The sequence below is a fragment of the Passer montanus genome, unplaced genomic scaffold (genome assembly GCF_014805655.1).
Source record: "Passer montanus isolate IOZ18808 unplaced genomic scaffold, ASM1480565v1 scaffold25, whole genome shotgun sequence".
Taxonomy (NCBI): Eukaryota; Metazoa; Chordata; class Aves; order Passeriformes; family Passeridae; genus Passer; species Passer montanus.
Window position 1 is genome coordinate 11602127 of NW_024367149.1, and position 14239 is coordinate 11616365.

The 14239-nt window shown below is 58.0% G+C and overlaps 1 protein-coding gene across 7 annotated transcripts in view; it reads left to right on the forward strand.

The window, feature by feature from the left end:
- SGIP1 (SH3GL interacting endocytic adaptor 1) overlaps positions 1-14239 on the forward strand; it is a 52299-nt gene that overhangs the window by 32718 nt on the left and 5342 nt on the right. For 5 of the 7 annotated variants that reach the window (XM_039711677.1, XM_039711680.1, XM_039711682.1 and 2 more), the window contains 6 exons: positions 377-808; positions 3146-3267; positions 3961-4087; positions 7119-7178; positions 12478-12589; positions 13647-13802. In XM_039711677.1, the coding sequence (XP_039567611.1) occupies positions 377-808; positions 3146-3267; positions 3961-4087; positions 7119-7178; positions 12478-12589; positions 13647-13802 (1009 nt within the window). The remainder of the gene's footprint in view (positions 1-376; positions 809-3145; positions 3268-3960; positions 4088-7118; positions 7179-12477; positions 12590-13646; positions 13803-14239) is intronic. The other 2 variants (XM_039711681.1, XM_039711683.1) reach the window with 1 other exon arrangement.

Sequence of the window (14239 nt, forward strand, 5' to 3'; positions counted from 1 at the left end):
TATAAATATATATACAGAGAGAGTGGGGTGTGCCAGAGTGCTGAGCGCACGCCTTTGGTACCTGCTGATAAATCAGAGTTGCTGCTGAGGACGTGCTGTGGTGCAGAGGACAGAAAAGGCTGTGAATTCGGGGGAATTTGGGATTCTTGGCTGTGAGTGCTGGCTCGTGGTGCATGCTCCCTCCTCCAGCCTTTGGATCCCGCGGGATTCATTCCATGTCACACCTGGCTGTGGTGGAAAGGTTCTTGCCCATGAATTATATAAATAGAGACGAGAAAAGGTGGTTTTAGAGCCTCTCCCGTAGAAGTAGAGCCCGTAGAGAGTAGCGCAGCCCCCGCTTAACGCCCGGTGTAAAATAAACCTCCTCTGACCGCAGGAGGGGACCAGGCAGCAGCAGAGCCCAAACGGGACAAACTCCCGTCCATCAATGACTTGGACAGCATTTTTGGCCCCGTGCCGTCCCCCAAATCTGCTGCTGCCACCGCGGAAGACAAGTGGGTCAATTTTTCCGAGCAATCCCCGGAGAACGCGCCTCCGGAGCTGTCGCCCCGGGAGAAGGCGGCGTCCCCGGCGGCGGGCAGCCCGGCCAGCGCCCCGGCCGAGCCTCCCCGCCCGCTGCCCTCGCCGCTGCAGCTGCAAGACGCTCCCAAGAAGCTTCCCGAGCTTAAGGATGATTCGGCCGAGCCCGTCGCCTCTCCCAAAGATTTGGGGCCGGGCCCCAGGGGCACCCCGCCGCCCCCGCCGCCGCCCACCTACCGCGCCGTGGTCTCGTCCCCCGGACCGGGCGCCGGCACGGGAAGCACCAGCGGTACGTGCTGAGCTCGGGTGTGCTGCGTGTGGCCGTGGTGACCCTCCCGCCTGGCTGTGCCCGCCGTGCCCTGCTGCCAGCCCGTGGCCTGCCTTCCTTCCTTCCTTCCCTGGCGCTCGGGGCCTTTCCCGAGGCTCCCTGCCACCCAAACTGGGCACGGGCTCGCTGCTGCTGTTGTTGTTGTTGCTGTGGTTGTGCTCTCCGTGGGGACAGAAGTGGTTCGGGTCACTGGTCTGAGCGAGCCGCAGATGCAGGGCTGGGGTGTTTGTTTGGATCACAGCCTCTCATCCCGGCAATTCCCAGCTGGGAAGGGTGCTCAGCTCTCCCTGCCTCTGGTGTGGATGGGGACAAGTGTTCTGGGGTGAACCTCTCCCCCGGGAGAAGCTGCTGGCTCTGCCTGCCTTCACCTGATTAATTATGAATGTTCATTAAGGCAAACGAGCAGGGAGGCTCGGCTTGCCCTCACTCCCTGCTTGAGGAGCTGCAGCCTGAGCCTGTTCCTTTAGGGCCTGAGCCCGGCTCAGCCCTGTGCTCCCACCCTGCATCCACCAGAGGTGATTTTGGGGAGATCACAGCCTTGAGGAAGCTGCACTGGTGGTGGGGTGGGTGTGCAGCCCCCAGCTCCGTGTGTGACCCCTGCCACCCTCCTGGTGGGAGCTGGGAATTTGTGTCACTGCCCGGGGCCTTTGTCACCTCCAGGAGGGTGCCCTGAGTGTGGCTGGGGCTGCAGCTGTGGCTTTGCTTCAGTGCTGGTGGCTTTTCTGTGCTGGCTCGGGGGTGGGCGGGGGTCCCTGTGGGGGCTGCGGTGTCCAGCAGGAGCTGGGACTTCTCCAGGAGCAGGAAAGACCGGATCCATCCTGCACTGCTCTCCAGCCCAGCTGAGCACAGGATGGAGACAGGCCAGGGCTGCCCTCGGGGGGTGGATGGATGGAGAAGCCTGTCCCAGAAGATCCACATCCCTGCTCCAGGAATTTCTCCTGTCTCAGTCTGGGCAGCAATGGGAATGGAAGTGTGGGCACAGCCACACAAACATGCTGCCAATCCTCCAAAGGCTGCAGCAGGCTGTGCAGCAGCGCCTGTCCCACCCCTCCCACCCTTCCAAGGCTGGTTTTTGGGTGCTGGGGAGCACCCCAGGATCTCCTCCTGCCTGCCCAGCCCGTGGGTGTCACCAAGGCTCTGGGCAGGGTCACGGTGGAAGGGCTTGGAAGGGATCTCAAAGCTCATCTTGTTCCAGCCCCCTTCCACCACCCCACTCCAAGGCCAGCATTCCAGCAGATTTCTGATTCCGTGCTGGTTTCCATGTGCTGCCAGTTTCTGGTGTAGGAAATATCCACTCCCTGCATGGAAGGCACCATCTGGCCAGGCTTTGGCTACCTGGTGGCCACAGAACCCTCCCTGGCACTGTCCTGCAAGGTTATTTCCTCTCAGTATTTCCTATAGTGTCAGGCTTTTTTTGGGATAAGGAATGAAAAATTCAAACTTTGGTTCCCAAATTAGGCTTTGAAATAAAAGTGGCTTGAATTTTGGAGCTGTGCAAAGGATTGACTGGAATTTACTCCCTTTATGCCAGGCCCTCTCTGTCTGAGCCTGCTCTCCTTCACCTCTTCTTGTTTCTATAAATCCAACTTTGATCTTTGCTTAACCTGAGCTATCACCCAAAAACTCAGGAAATTATTCTCTTGTAAGTGGGAAAACTATTCAGTTATCATCTCGTCAGTCTGAGCATGGAGCTGCTGAGCCCCATGGAAGCTGGTGGCAAACACTGGCTCAGCTCTCCTGGCCCTGAGCTCTGAGTTCCTCCCCTTCCTGCTGCCCCTCGTGTCCTGGTGCCCCAGTTCCTGCCGGGCTCCTCCTGGAAGGAATTCCCGTGTGTGGAGCGAAGCAGGCTCCTGGATCGCCCTGAGGCAGTTCCCATTTGGTCACAGAGCTCCCCCTCTGCCGCAGGGTCTGTGAGAGCCCGAGCTCAGCTCCCTCCTTCGGGAGCCTCTTCCAGAGGGTTGGGAGCTGCGTTGTGCTCCCAGCAAATCCCAGAACCTTCCTCTTCCCCCCTTCTTCACCGGGCCAAAGCTTTGCCGTGTGATGAGGATCCCGACCTCGCAGTTGTGCCAGCCCTGGAGCAGTATTTCATCCATCACCCCATCCCTCCTGCCCCTATTTTTGGGAAAGCTGTAAGACTCCGATGTCCATTTTGCAGAGGAAAGCGGGCACTGAGCAGCCCCTGCCGGGCATCCACGGGCACCAGCCCCCCTGGAACGTTCCTTGCAGGGATGCTGGGGAGCCCTGGGGGGCAGCAGCGGGGGCAGTGCCCGCGGGCACTCACGGCTCCCTTTGTTGCAGGTTCCTCGTCCCCGGCTCGCCCCGGAACGCCGCTGGCCACGTGTGGCACCCCCCCGCCACCGCCGCCCCGACCCCCGTCCCGGCCCAAGCTGCCCCCGGGCAAACCCCCCGTCGGCGATGTGGTACGTGGGGAGGGGCCGTGCCAGGGGGAGGGCGGCATTCCCAGTCTGGAATGGGCAGCGGAGCGGGGCGAGCCACCCACGGTGGGCTGGGCTGGCCAGGATTTGTGGGTTTCCCGTGGGAAGGGCTGTGCCACCGCTGCTCTGCCAGCCTGGTGATGCCAGCCGGGGTGCTCAGTCAGGGCAAGGGCTGGGAGTGTGCCCCGGGAAGGGTTTGGGGGCAGAGCAGAGCAGTTCCAGCCTCCTGGAGCGGTGCCAGCCCAGGGCTGTCCCGTGTGCCACCCCGGGCTCCTCCAGGTAAGGCGTGAGGACTTTGGGGTGGATGCTGGGGGTGTAAAATGACCCCCAAAGGGTCCCTGAGGGCCTGGGGAGCTGGCACCTGCTGGGCACTGCTCCTGTCCCAATGCCCAGCCCATTCCACCCGTCCCACGGCGCCTGGAGCTGCCACCCTCGGTGCGGATGGGTGGAATCTCAACACCCACCCCCACAGTGGTGGGGATCATCTGTTTTCCCAGCTCCAAGTAAAATGGCATTGGCACTAAAACAACTCAAATAATTCCAGTTTTTCCTCTGGGGCACCGGCAGAGCAGTCAGGAGGGTCCAGGCGAAATTTTATTTGTTTGATGCAAATGTTTCTTGTTTGATGCAAATGCTTGGATTTTCTTTAACTTTGTGTTGTTTTATGTTTCTCTCCAGTCCAGGCCTTTTAGCCCTCCCATCCACTCCTCCAGCCCTCCTCCGATAGCACCTTTAGCCCGTGCTGAAAGTACTTCTTCCATATCTTCCACCAATTCCCTGAGTGCAGCCACCACTCCCACCGTTGGTAAACACACACAGCACTGCTGTTCTTTCACCTTTCCTAGCCCTCCAAAAATTCCTTTCATTTGCTAGGTCATTTTTTGGGGTCAGATTTGTTGGTTTCCGTCGGGGTTTTAAATGCTAAAAGGGATTTGAGGGGGGTGATGGATCAGGAGAGTGATGCTGCGAGGGAAGTTTTTCCAAATGTTGTGGGAAATGGATGTTTGGTAAAAGTCAAGGGAATCGTAACAGAAAATGTGGTTCTGGGCTGTAAATTGGGGCAAAATCAGCTTTTTTCGCAGGGGATGCTTGTGCCTGGAGGGGAGTGGGGCTGGAAGCCAGACCTTGGGATCCAGGGATATTAAATCTCTTGGAATGTCTTAAATTCACACTTGCCCTCAAAGCAGTAACAGAAAAGGGGTCTTGGAAAAGCGAGTGGCTCTTCCCAGCCACTTGGCACATCCCAGGGCAGAGCACTGCAGTTTCCGTCCTGGGAAAAGTGGGGTTTGCCAAAACCCCGGGGCTGAGATGAGGAATGGGAATCGAGTCTGGCTGGCAGCTCCCAGCTCCAGGCGCTGGGTCCCCCCACGCCTCCCCCTCCGTCCCCTCCTGTCCCCTCTGTCCCCGCTGCCGGCTCTCCTCCTCCATCCCTGGCTGCCAGCCCCCCGCTTCCTGCGGCTCCATCTCCTCCAGGATCACCTCCCTCCTTTGTCTTCTCTTCCCGACCCTCTGGCAAGCCCGGCCTGGCGGGAGTGGCGCTCGGCCACCGCGCTGGCTGCACGTCTGTCACCCGGGGGAGCGGTGGCACTGCCACCAGCAGGTGCCGGTGACGGCGCTGTCCCCGCCGTGCCGCTGGCACCGAGCCCTCCCCGTGGCTTTGCTGGAGTCTCGACTGCGTCTCCGTCCTGTTGTCACCTCACTCTCGGGTGTTTTGGTGCTCGTGCTGTTCCGGCTGTTGGTCACTGTCACAGCGCCTTGCTGGAAAAGATGTCCCCGGGACAGCGAGCCCTGAGCGTCCCCTGTGCCCCTGGCAGTGGCCTCAGCGGTGCCTGAGGGCACGGCGGGCACAGGGACACGGCGTTAGGGGAGGGGACAGCCAGGCTGAGGACAGGGACAGTGCCAGGGGCTGCGGGAGGCTGGCAAGGGCCATGGCAGCGAGCTGAGCTCTGCCACCCCAGCTGCCTCAGGCTCTCCGTTTGGATTGCTTTTTTTTCTCTCATATTTTGGGATCAAAAGCTGCTGTTTGATGATTTAGTGACCGCCCCGTGTGGAGCAGAGGGGATGAGGTTGCTGGGCTGGGGGGGGAAGCTGGGATCCCATACCCTCCATGGAGACTTCCTTGGAGCAGAGCCAAAACTGGGGCTCTGGGGTCACCCCTGACCAGGGAACTCCGAACAGGGCAGCCAGGAGGAGCATCCCAGGTTTTGTAGGTGTTGCACTTCCAGCTCCATGCATAGATTATGCTGAGTGAGAAAGGACCCACAGGGATCATCGATCCAACTCCTGCCCTGCCCAGACCCCAACATTCCCACCCTGGCATCCCTGGAGCACTGTCCAAATGCTCCTGGAGCTCTGGCAGCCCCGGGGCCGGGACCATTCCCTGGGGAGCCTGGGCAGTGCCAGCACCCTCTGGATGAGGAATCTTTTCTGCTGGCATCCAACCTGAACTTGGGAAAAGCTGGATGGGGCACAGGCAGAGACAGACAGGGTTTGGGGTCTGCATTGGGAAAGCGTCTCCTTGTCCCCACCACGGCCAGGGCGGGCACTGGTGCTGGGTGAGCATCCAGGAAAACCCACAGCAGAGGAGGGACAGCTTCCAATCCCCAAAGAGGACAAGCTGGGCTGGGAGCTGTGCAGGGATGGGCAGGTCTGGCACCAGGGACACCCCAGTCCAGCTGGGGCTGCAGTCTGGCTCCACCACTTTCCCATCCCCCGTGCCCTGTGGCAAAGTCCCATGGAGTTTGTCCGGGAGCAGGGGCAGGGCTGTTCCTTCCCCGTGTCCTCCCTGCTGTTCTGGTGTGCTTTCCTCGTTGGCTGCATGTCAGTCTGGACAATTGCTGGCACAGCAAGGAGCTCTCTGGTTCCCGTGTCGGTGCCCCTCCGTCATTTCTGTCTCTGCGTTGATACAAGTGCGCTGCTTGGTTTCACTTGGGATCCGTGTTTTCATTCTTTTTGTGTTCTTTTTTTTTTCTTCCTTTTTTTCTTTCTTTCCTTTGCGTTTCTTCTGCTTGTGTTATCAGAGGATGATGCTTTTATTGACAAACTGCCCGCGTTTGAGGGGCGCAGTGAAACGCCGGCAGGTACTGTACTAGCAGGGAGTTTTCCGAGAATTCCTTCCGCCTCCCGAGCGGCGCCCACCGCTCGCAGCACCTTGCATGACAGTTTCTCAGTGACTCAAAGGACTTGGAGGTGGAAGGCTGGCACCTCCCGAATTCCGAAAGGTTCATTTAGCAGCTCCAAAAGCTGTTTTGCCCCATCCCACGTCCCGCCCTCACATCCCGAGTTATTCCAGCGTGGCGCCTGCGGAGGCGGCGGGAGCGCAGGGAGCTGGCTGTGACGGGAAGGGAAGGCTCCAGCTAGGATCCGCTGCTCTGTGTGCGTGTGTCCGGTTCTCTGCAAGTGTCGTGTCCTGAGATGCGAGCAAACAGCCACGTGCCACTGTCCCTGAGTGTCACTGCGGGGTGGCGTGCGGAGCAGCATCCCGCCGGGAATGCTGAGCAGCGCCGGCCCCGCTCCGCGCGGGCGGAGCCCGGAGCGCATGAGCCGACAAAACCTCTTCCACCGTGGCCAAAAAAAAGCGAGAGCACCCCTGCAAACCGCTCACCCAGCGGGCAGAACGACTCTTCCATCTGGGCTTCCATAGCTTTGCTTCCCGCTTTGTGTCCCCCGAGCCAGCGGCCGGGTGTCGCGCCCCTGTCCCCGCACGTGTGACCGCCCTGCAGCGCCTCGCCCCCTCCCCGTAGCGACATTAATGACCTGCTCTGTGACTCACACTGTGTCCTTCTCTCTCCCTCTCCTTAACCTTTCCCATCCCGCTTCAACTCCTGGCCATACAGAGAATGAACAGCCTTCCCTCGTTTGGTTTGACAGAGGAAAGTTTTATTTGACTTTCGAAGGTAAGTAGTGCCAAGCACAGCCGGTAACCGCTCGCTCCCCTCGCTCTCTCGCTCCCGGGGTTCCCTTCCGGGCTCCATCCAGTGCAGCTTTCCGGGCTCCATCCAGTGCAGTTTTCCTGGCTCCATCCAGCCCAGCTTCCCGTGCGGAATGCTATGGCTGCTTAGATGACATCGCCAGTCCGACCGGAATCGTTTTAATTTGATTTGATTTCATTTGTGCCATTTGTCCCGCTGATCTCTTTTTTTTTTCCTCATTGATTTCATTTTCAAACAAAAGAAAAAACAAAGAAAATAAATCCGACCCAAGCAAACCAAAAGGCCAAAGGAGCATTCCGAATATTCCCAGACGGAGGTGAAAACCAGGGAGCGGAGCCGCTTGCGCTGCCCAGGACCCTGACCCTGCCGGCCAGGGCTTCTCCGCGCTCCCCGCTCGCTCCCGGAGCGGGCTGGGGGCGGTGATTCAAACCTGCAAAGCCCAGGAGCCGCCTCCGCTGCCTGCTGCCCTCCTCCCGGCCCGCTGTCGGCAGGAAGGGCTCCGGGAATGCGCTGGCACCGCCAGCACCGCCAGGGCTGTGCCAGCCTGTGCTGCTGGGCTGCAGGTGCGGGAGGTTTGGGGTCCCTCGTGGATGAGGGAGGGGAACAGCTCGGTTTGGGGCCGATGGCACCCTCTCCGAGCAGTGTCACATCCCAGAGAGGACAGCCCCCAGGCTTTGGGGGCAGCTTCGTCCCGCGGGCACGGAGCCAGCATTTTCCTTTTGAGGGCAGAAGGAGAAGCAGGGGGAGGGATTCCCGAAAATCCCGAGGAAGCACCTGGGAGCTGCTGTGTGCCTGCAGGTGGAGCTGGGGCATGGTTCCATGTGGGATTCCCAAAGTGTCCCCTCCTGCAAGGGAGGGGCCTGGGATGGCGCTGCCTGGCATGGTTCCATGTGGGATTCCCAAAGTGTCCCCTCCTGCAAGGGAGGGCCTGGGATGGCGCTGCCTGGCAGCGGGATCCTGGCTCGGGATCATGGAGCAAACCCCTCCTGGTGGCAGTGATGGCTGAGCAGCAGCAGGAGGCAGGGATCACGGTGGTGACCGGGGGTTGGGTCCTTCCTTTCCTCCCTTTTCCAAGGTCCCCACTCTGACATTTCCCACTTTGGTGTCCCCACTCCGATGGCATCTCCCAGCTTAGAGCCAGGAGGGGTTGTGCAGGAGCTGCTTCCTCCTGGTGCTTGGGGCAGTTTGGCTGTTTCCAGCCAAAATCCCTGTTTGGGTTTCCTTTCTCAGGGGCTTGTTGGGAGCTCTGGGGAGAGCTGAGGACAGCAGGGACAGCGCTATCCCTCACAGGAATATTCCAGCTCCACATTCCCCCTGCTCCGTGCTTCCTCCCTGCCCCTTGCCCAGCACCAGCACATCTGGGGCTTTTCCTGTGCCTTGGAATCTTAACCCTGGACTGGAATTCCTGGGCTTGGTTCTGGTGGTGTGAATGGTCTGGAGCTGGGGTGGGATTATCCCGGGAATGCAGGAGTGTGGCACTGCCCCAGGATCACCCCACAGCCCAGCAAGGAGCTGTCTCACTTCCACACACTGGATTTCTGATTGATCGCTAAATATTTGAGCCCAACTTGAAAATAAAATAAATATAAACTTCATGTGCAGGGAAGTGACAGATCTGCTGAGTTTGGCATCTGGAATTTAGGGCATGGAATGCCAGAAGGGAAATTATGGTTTCTTTCTGGATTCAGGTTTTTTTTTTGTGTATGTGTGTGTGGCAAGATCCATGTTCTTGATGAACGTGGGCAGTTTGTCCCTGTGTGGAAGGAGACATGGTGATGCTGTCATGTTCTGGGATCCCTGGCTACTCCACAGCTGCATTTTCCACCTTTTGTAGGGAAAAATAAGGCAAATTAAGCTGGTCTGCTGCTTGTGGTTAGATCCAAAGCTCCATAAAGTGGATTTTTTTTTCTGTTATTATCAGGTCATTTGTGCAAATGAAATGTTTATAAAAATTACTTTTGAGGCAGGAGCTGAAAAGGCAGGTTTGGGGTGGAGCTGTGCCACAGCAACTGGATTTGTCTCTCAGGTTTCTGGGCAATAATTGCAATGCTTATAATAGTTTATCCTTTTCTTTTTTAGTAAAAATATGAGTGTAAGAATTAATTTATTCCCTGAAGCCATGAAGAGAAGGATTTATGGATTCATGAGGGAGGAGTGGAGGCGACCAAGAACCCCAATTCCACCCCCATGACCTTCAGACCATTAGAAATGAGGATGTTTTGTTGTTGTTGCTGCTCAGATGGACTCACATTCCCACATCCCAGCTGAGCCTGGGGATCCATGTGATCCCTGGTTATTCCTGACTTTTCATCCTGCAGAATCAAAGATACAGATGCAGAAGGATGAGGGAAAAGGAGAGATGAGGGAAAAGAGGAGTGAGAGAGGGAAAAGGAAAAATGAGGAGGAAATTGTAGTGCTGTGGCAGACCCCTGGCTCACATTCCGTGCCTGGCCAGGAGGCTGGAGAGGGGCTGGAACACAAACCCTGAGAGGAACCCCTGGGGGAGCTGGGGGTGCTCCCCTGGAGAAAAGGAGACTCAGGGGTGCCCTCAGCTCTGCACAGCTCCTGAAAGGTGCCTGTGCTCAGCTGGGCTGGGCTCTGTCTGCAGGCACTGACACAGCCAGAGCACACAGCCTGCAGCGGCACCCAGGGAATTCAGGCTGGAGATCAGGGAAAGGTTTTCACAGAAAGGTGATAAAGCTCTGGGATGGCTGCAGGGGAGGTGCTGCAGTCCCCATCCCTGGGGGTGTTTAACAAAGCCTGGATGTGGCACTGGGGGCCAGGGTTGAGTTGGGGTGCTGGGGCTGGGCTGGACTCGATGGTCTTGGAGGTCTCTCCCAACGCTGTGATTCTGGGAATTCTGTGAATTTCCAGGTGGATGCAGTGGGAATATCCCACTGCCAGAATATCAGCTGCGTTTGATGGGTTGTTTGAGGGGTTGTTGCTCTGGGTGGGGAGCAAGGATTTGCTCCCAGAGGTGTCTTTGGGAAGGATTTTTAGAAAATGTGTTGTCCTGCATGCTCCCTCAGCCATGGGGTTTTGGGGTGCGGTGTCCCGTGGTTTTGGGGACCATGCCCTCATCTGGAACTGTCTGATGCAGTGGGAATATCCCACTGCCAGGATATTTCCTGCGTTTGATGGGTTGTTTGAGGGGTTGTTGCTCTGGGTGGGGAGCAAGGATTTGCTCCCAGAGGTGTCTTTGGGAAGGATTTTTAGAAAATGTGTTGTCCTGCATGCTCCCTCAGCCATGGGCTTTTGGGGTGCGGTGTCCCGTGGTTTTGGGGACCATGCCCTCATCTGGAACTGTCTGTTCTCCAGTGGGAATCCCACCAGGGAATGCCTGATGGATGTCGTGGGCTGTGGGCTCAGGAGCAGGAGGCTCTGGGCTCGTTAGGATAATGACTGTGCGTGGCTGTGGGGTGAGGTGTTCAGGAACAGTGGGATCCACCCCCGAGCACCCCCAGCCCGGGCTGCAGCTGGAATCCCGGATTCCCCCGAGCCTCTCTGGGGATGGGACCGGGAGGGACGCGCGTGGCTGCATCAGGGTTTTACACTTTTAGGCTGCATTAGGCACTGGAGGGGAAAATCCCTCATCTGTGCCTCCAGGAAGGAGCACTTAGGATTTATCCATTAACATGCGAGTTCCTTGGGGAGGGGTGAGGGCTCCTCCTCGCTGGTGGAAACCATCATTTCTCCCATTAATGTGCCCAAACTCCAAGTGTCATTGAAGTGACAGAAGTGCTTCTCCTGGGAGATGCTGCAAATCCCAATTTCCTGCTCCCAAACCCCTGTTTATTCCCAGGGGCAGCAGCAGAGAAAGAAGGGAAGGGATCATTTCTGAGGATGGCCCAAGCAGAAGAGCTCACCAGGAATGTGACACATTTTCTCAGCTTTGCTTCCCCCTTATCCTCTGCCTGTGGAAGTGCTGCCATTGCTGGAGCTGGCATTGGAATTCCTGTGGCTTTGGAATTCCTACAGCTTTGGCTGGGGCTGGCAGGTGCTCGTATGCTCTGAGCAAACCCCGGGCTGGATCTGTCCCCCTTTCCACCTGGGGGAAGGATGGTGATGGGCTGAGGGACAGGGATGGTGATGGGTTGAGGGGATCCCTGGATAAGCTGCCCCTCTGGAGACCTTTGCTGTTCCTTTTTAGCTGATTTGGGGCAAAATAATCCTCGTGCTTCACCTGGTGTACAGGCTGGGGTATTAAAAAAGGTTCCAAAATGATTCATTGCAGGAAATGGATGAGGCTGAAGGGCATTCCAGGGCAGGGAGTGACCTCTCCAGGGTTTTCTGGGTGTCTGTGGGATCAACACCTTGGACATCTGGGCTGATCTTTGCATATCTTCCGTGGGGAAGAGGTGTGGGCTTGGCTATGCCAACCCCTTGGTGGTGGGCACAGGACTTGTGGTCCCACAGAGGGTTTCCAGCACACCTGGAGCTCCTGAGGAGCACTTGCAGTGATGATTTCATCCTCAAATGTCTTTTGGAAACAACAATTCCTGGCCAGCAAAGGGAAACCTGTGTGTGATCCTGCAGGGCTGAGTTACTTTAGAGCCTGGCAAGTGTCCAAGGATGCACAGCAACACCAAGGCAAGCTTTTCCCCTTTTCCAAATCATGGAATCCTAGAATGCTTTGGTTTGGAAAGAACGTTAAATCTCAGCTTGTTCCAGCTTGTTCCAACTTCCACTATCCCAGGTGGCTCCTGTCCAAGCTGGCCTTGGACGTTTCCAGGGATCCAGGGGCAGCCACAGTTCTCTGGACAAGCTGTGCCAGTGCCTGTTTTTCCAGGTTTCTGATGATTTTCAGATTTCCTGTCGGGCACTGAGGGTTTTGTGGAGTGAGTGGAGCGTGGAGGATGCTCCAGGCACCCACAGGGCAGGAGAGCAGAGCAGAGTGTGCAGGGAGCCCCTCAGCTTGGGGGGACAGCAGGGGGACACTGCCAGCACCCCGAGCTCCCCGGGGTGACACAATGAACCCCCCAGCCCCTTTTTGGGGGCCCAAAAAGCGACTGCAAAAACTGTCATGCAAAGCCTGCCGCGTGGCAGCCCCGCATGCTGCTCCCGCCTGGCCTCCTCCATCCTTTTCTTTGCTTGCTTCTGGCAGCGGGGCGGGGGCAGAGATCATTCCCCAAACGTTTCAAAAGCCTCATCCGAAGCCTGGGGGGTTTGGGGATGATCTGCCCGTGGAGTCAGGCTGGGGGCACGGTGGGCAGCGGGGTGTGGTGTCTGGCAGGTGCCAAGGGGGCTGTGTGCTCTGTTGCAGGCTCGTCGCGGGGCCCCAGCCCCCTGACCATGGGGGCACAGGACACCCTGCCCGTGGCCGCCGCCTTCACCGAAACCGTCAACGCGTACTTCAAAGGGGCTGACCCCAACAAGTAGGTGCTGGCCCCCGGGGGGTCCCTGCCACGGGGGGATGAGGAGGGGGACTGGTCCAGGGGGTTTCTAGATGCTTCTGTCCCATCTGGGTCAGCAGAAACTGATGCCTTGTGCAGGCTGCCCTGGAGCAGAGCTCCAGAACAAAGCAGGGATTGATTCCAAGGATCTCCTCCATGGATCCACCTCGGGCAGCAGCAGAGCCCAGCCAGGGCTGCCCCCAGGATGAACCCAAATGGCCCCAAAATGCACGAGCGCTGCCGGGGTCTCTCCCTGGGCTCAGCTCTGCTCCATGTGCACATTGCAGTGCAGTGTCCAATCCCACTGCAGCCCCTGCAGTCCCACCCTGCTTGTTTTTCTCTCTGCAGCCCACGGGCTTTGTGCTCCTGGCCTGGGATTGGGATCATTTGTCCTTGGTGCCCAGCTGGAGCAGGAATTGTTTTGTGTCCCTGCTCTGTGCAGAGCTCCCCATCCCCTCGTGTGAAGCCCAGCCCCACACACTAAAGCAGCTCAGAGTCTGAAAACAGAAAACCCAAACCTGAGGCATCAGGACAGGAGGTGATGTGGCCTGGGGTGTCCAGGGGCAGGACACTGCTGCAGTGCCCCGTTTCAAAATGTTTCTGCCGTGGGAAAGGGAGGTGAGGAGTTTGTGTGAGGAATCTCAGAGAGCAGCACAGCAAGGGTGGCAGGGGGGCTGCAGCCTTTCCCACCCATGCCTGGACAAAATGGGATGGCATTCCTACAGAAACTTGGAGGGTTTCCCCACCTGTGTTTTAAGACCCTCTAATAGATAAAACCCAAAAGGGCAGACCAAAGACAAATTAATTTCACTGAAATACCGAATGACAGCAAAAATAACAAGCTTCAAACAGGGTTTATTTAAGAAGCTCCCTGTCAGCCCTTGTGCTGTTTCTGCTCCCTCTGGGGCCCCCAGAGGCTCGGGTGTGTCGGGTGGGGAAGGGGGCACTGTCCCCACACCACGCGCGGTGCCAGCCCTCCCTCGCTGCTGCATTTTGAGCCCCCTTTGCTCCCCCTGGCTCTCTGTGCCGGGCGCTGCAGGTGCATCGTGAAGATCACGGGGGAGATGGTGCTGTCCTTCCCGGCGGGCATCACCCGACACTTTGCCAACAACCCCGCCCCAGCCGTGCTCACCTTCCGCGTGCTCAACTTCAACAGGCTGGAGCACGTCCTGCCAAACCCCCAGCTCCTCTGCTGGTAAGCCCTTCCCCAGCAGCATCCCAGGGAAGGCAGGATTCCGGGAAAAGGGGGTGTTTGCAAAACTATATGGCCTGAAGTGCCTTCCTTGGAAGCACGCGCTGATTTTGGGAGTGAAACTCTCAAATGCTCAAATACTTGATGAAATCCCAGAATGGTTTGGGGTGATAGATCATCAGGATTATCCTGATATCAGGATTATCCCATGGGTAGGGACACCTCCCACTGTCCCAGGCTGCTCCAGCCCAGGCTGCTCCAGCCTGGCCCTGGGCACTGCCAGGGATCCAGGGGCAGCGCAGAACCCCCCTTTGCTGCTGCCCACCCTGGGGGATCAGCCCAGGACTTGGGGGGTTCTGAATCCCAGTGCAGATGGATCAGGACAAGCCAGAGCTGGGTGGGAGGGAGCCAGTGTTCCTCTGGAGGTGGGATGGACTGCA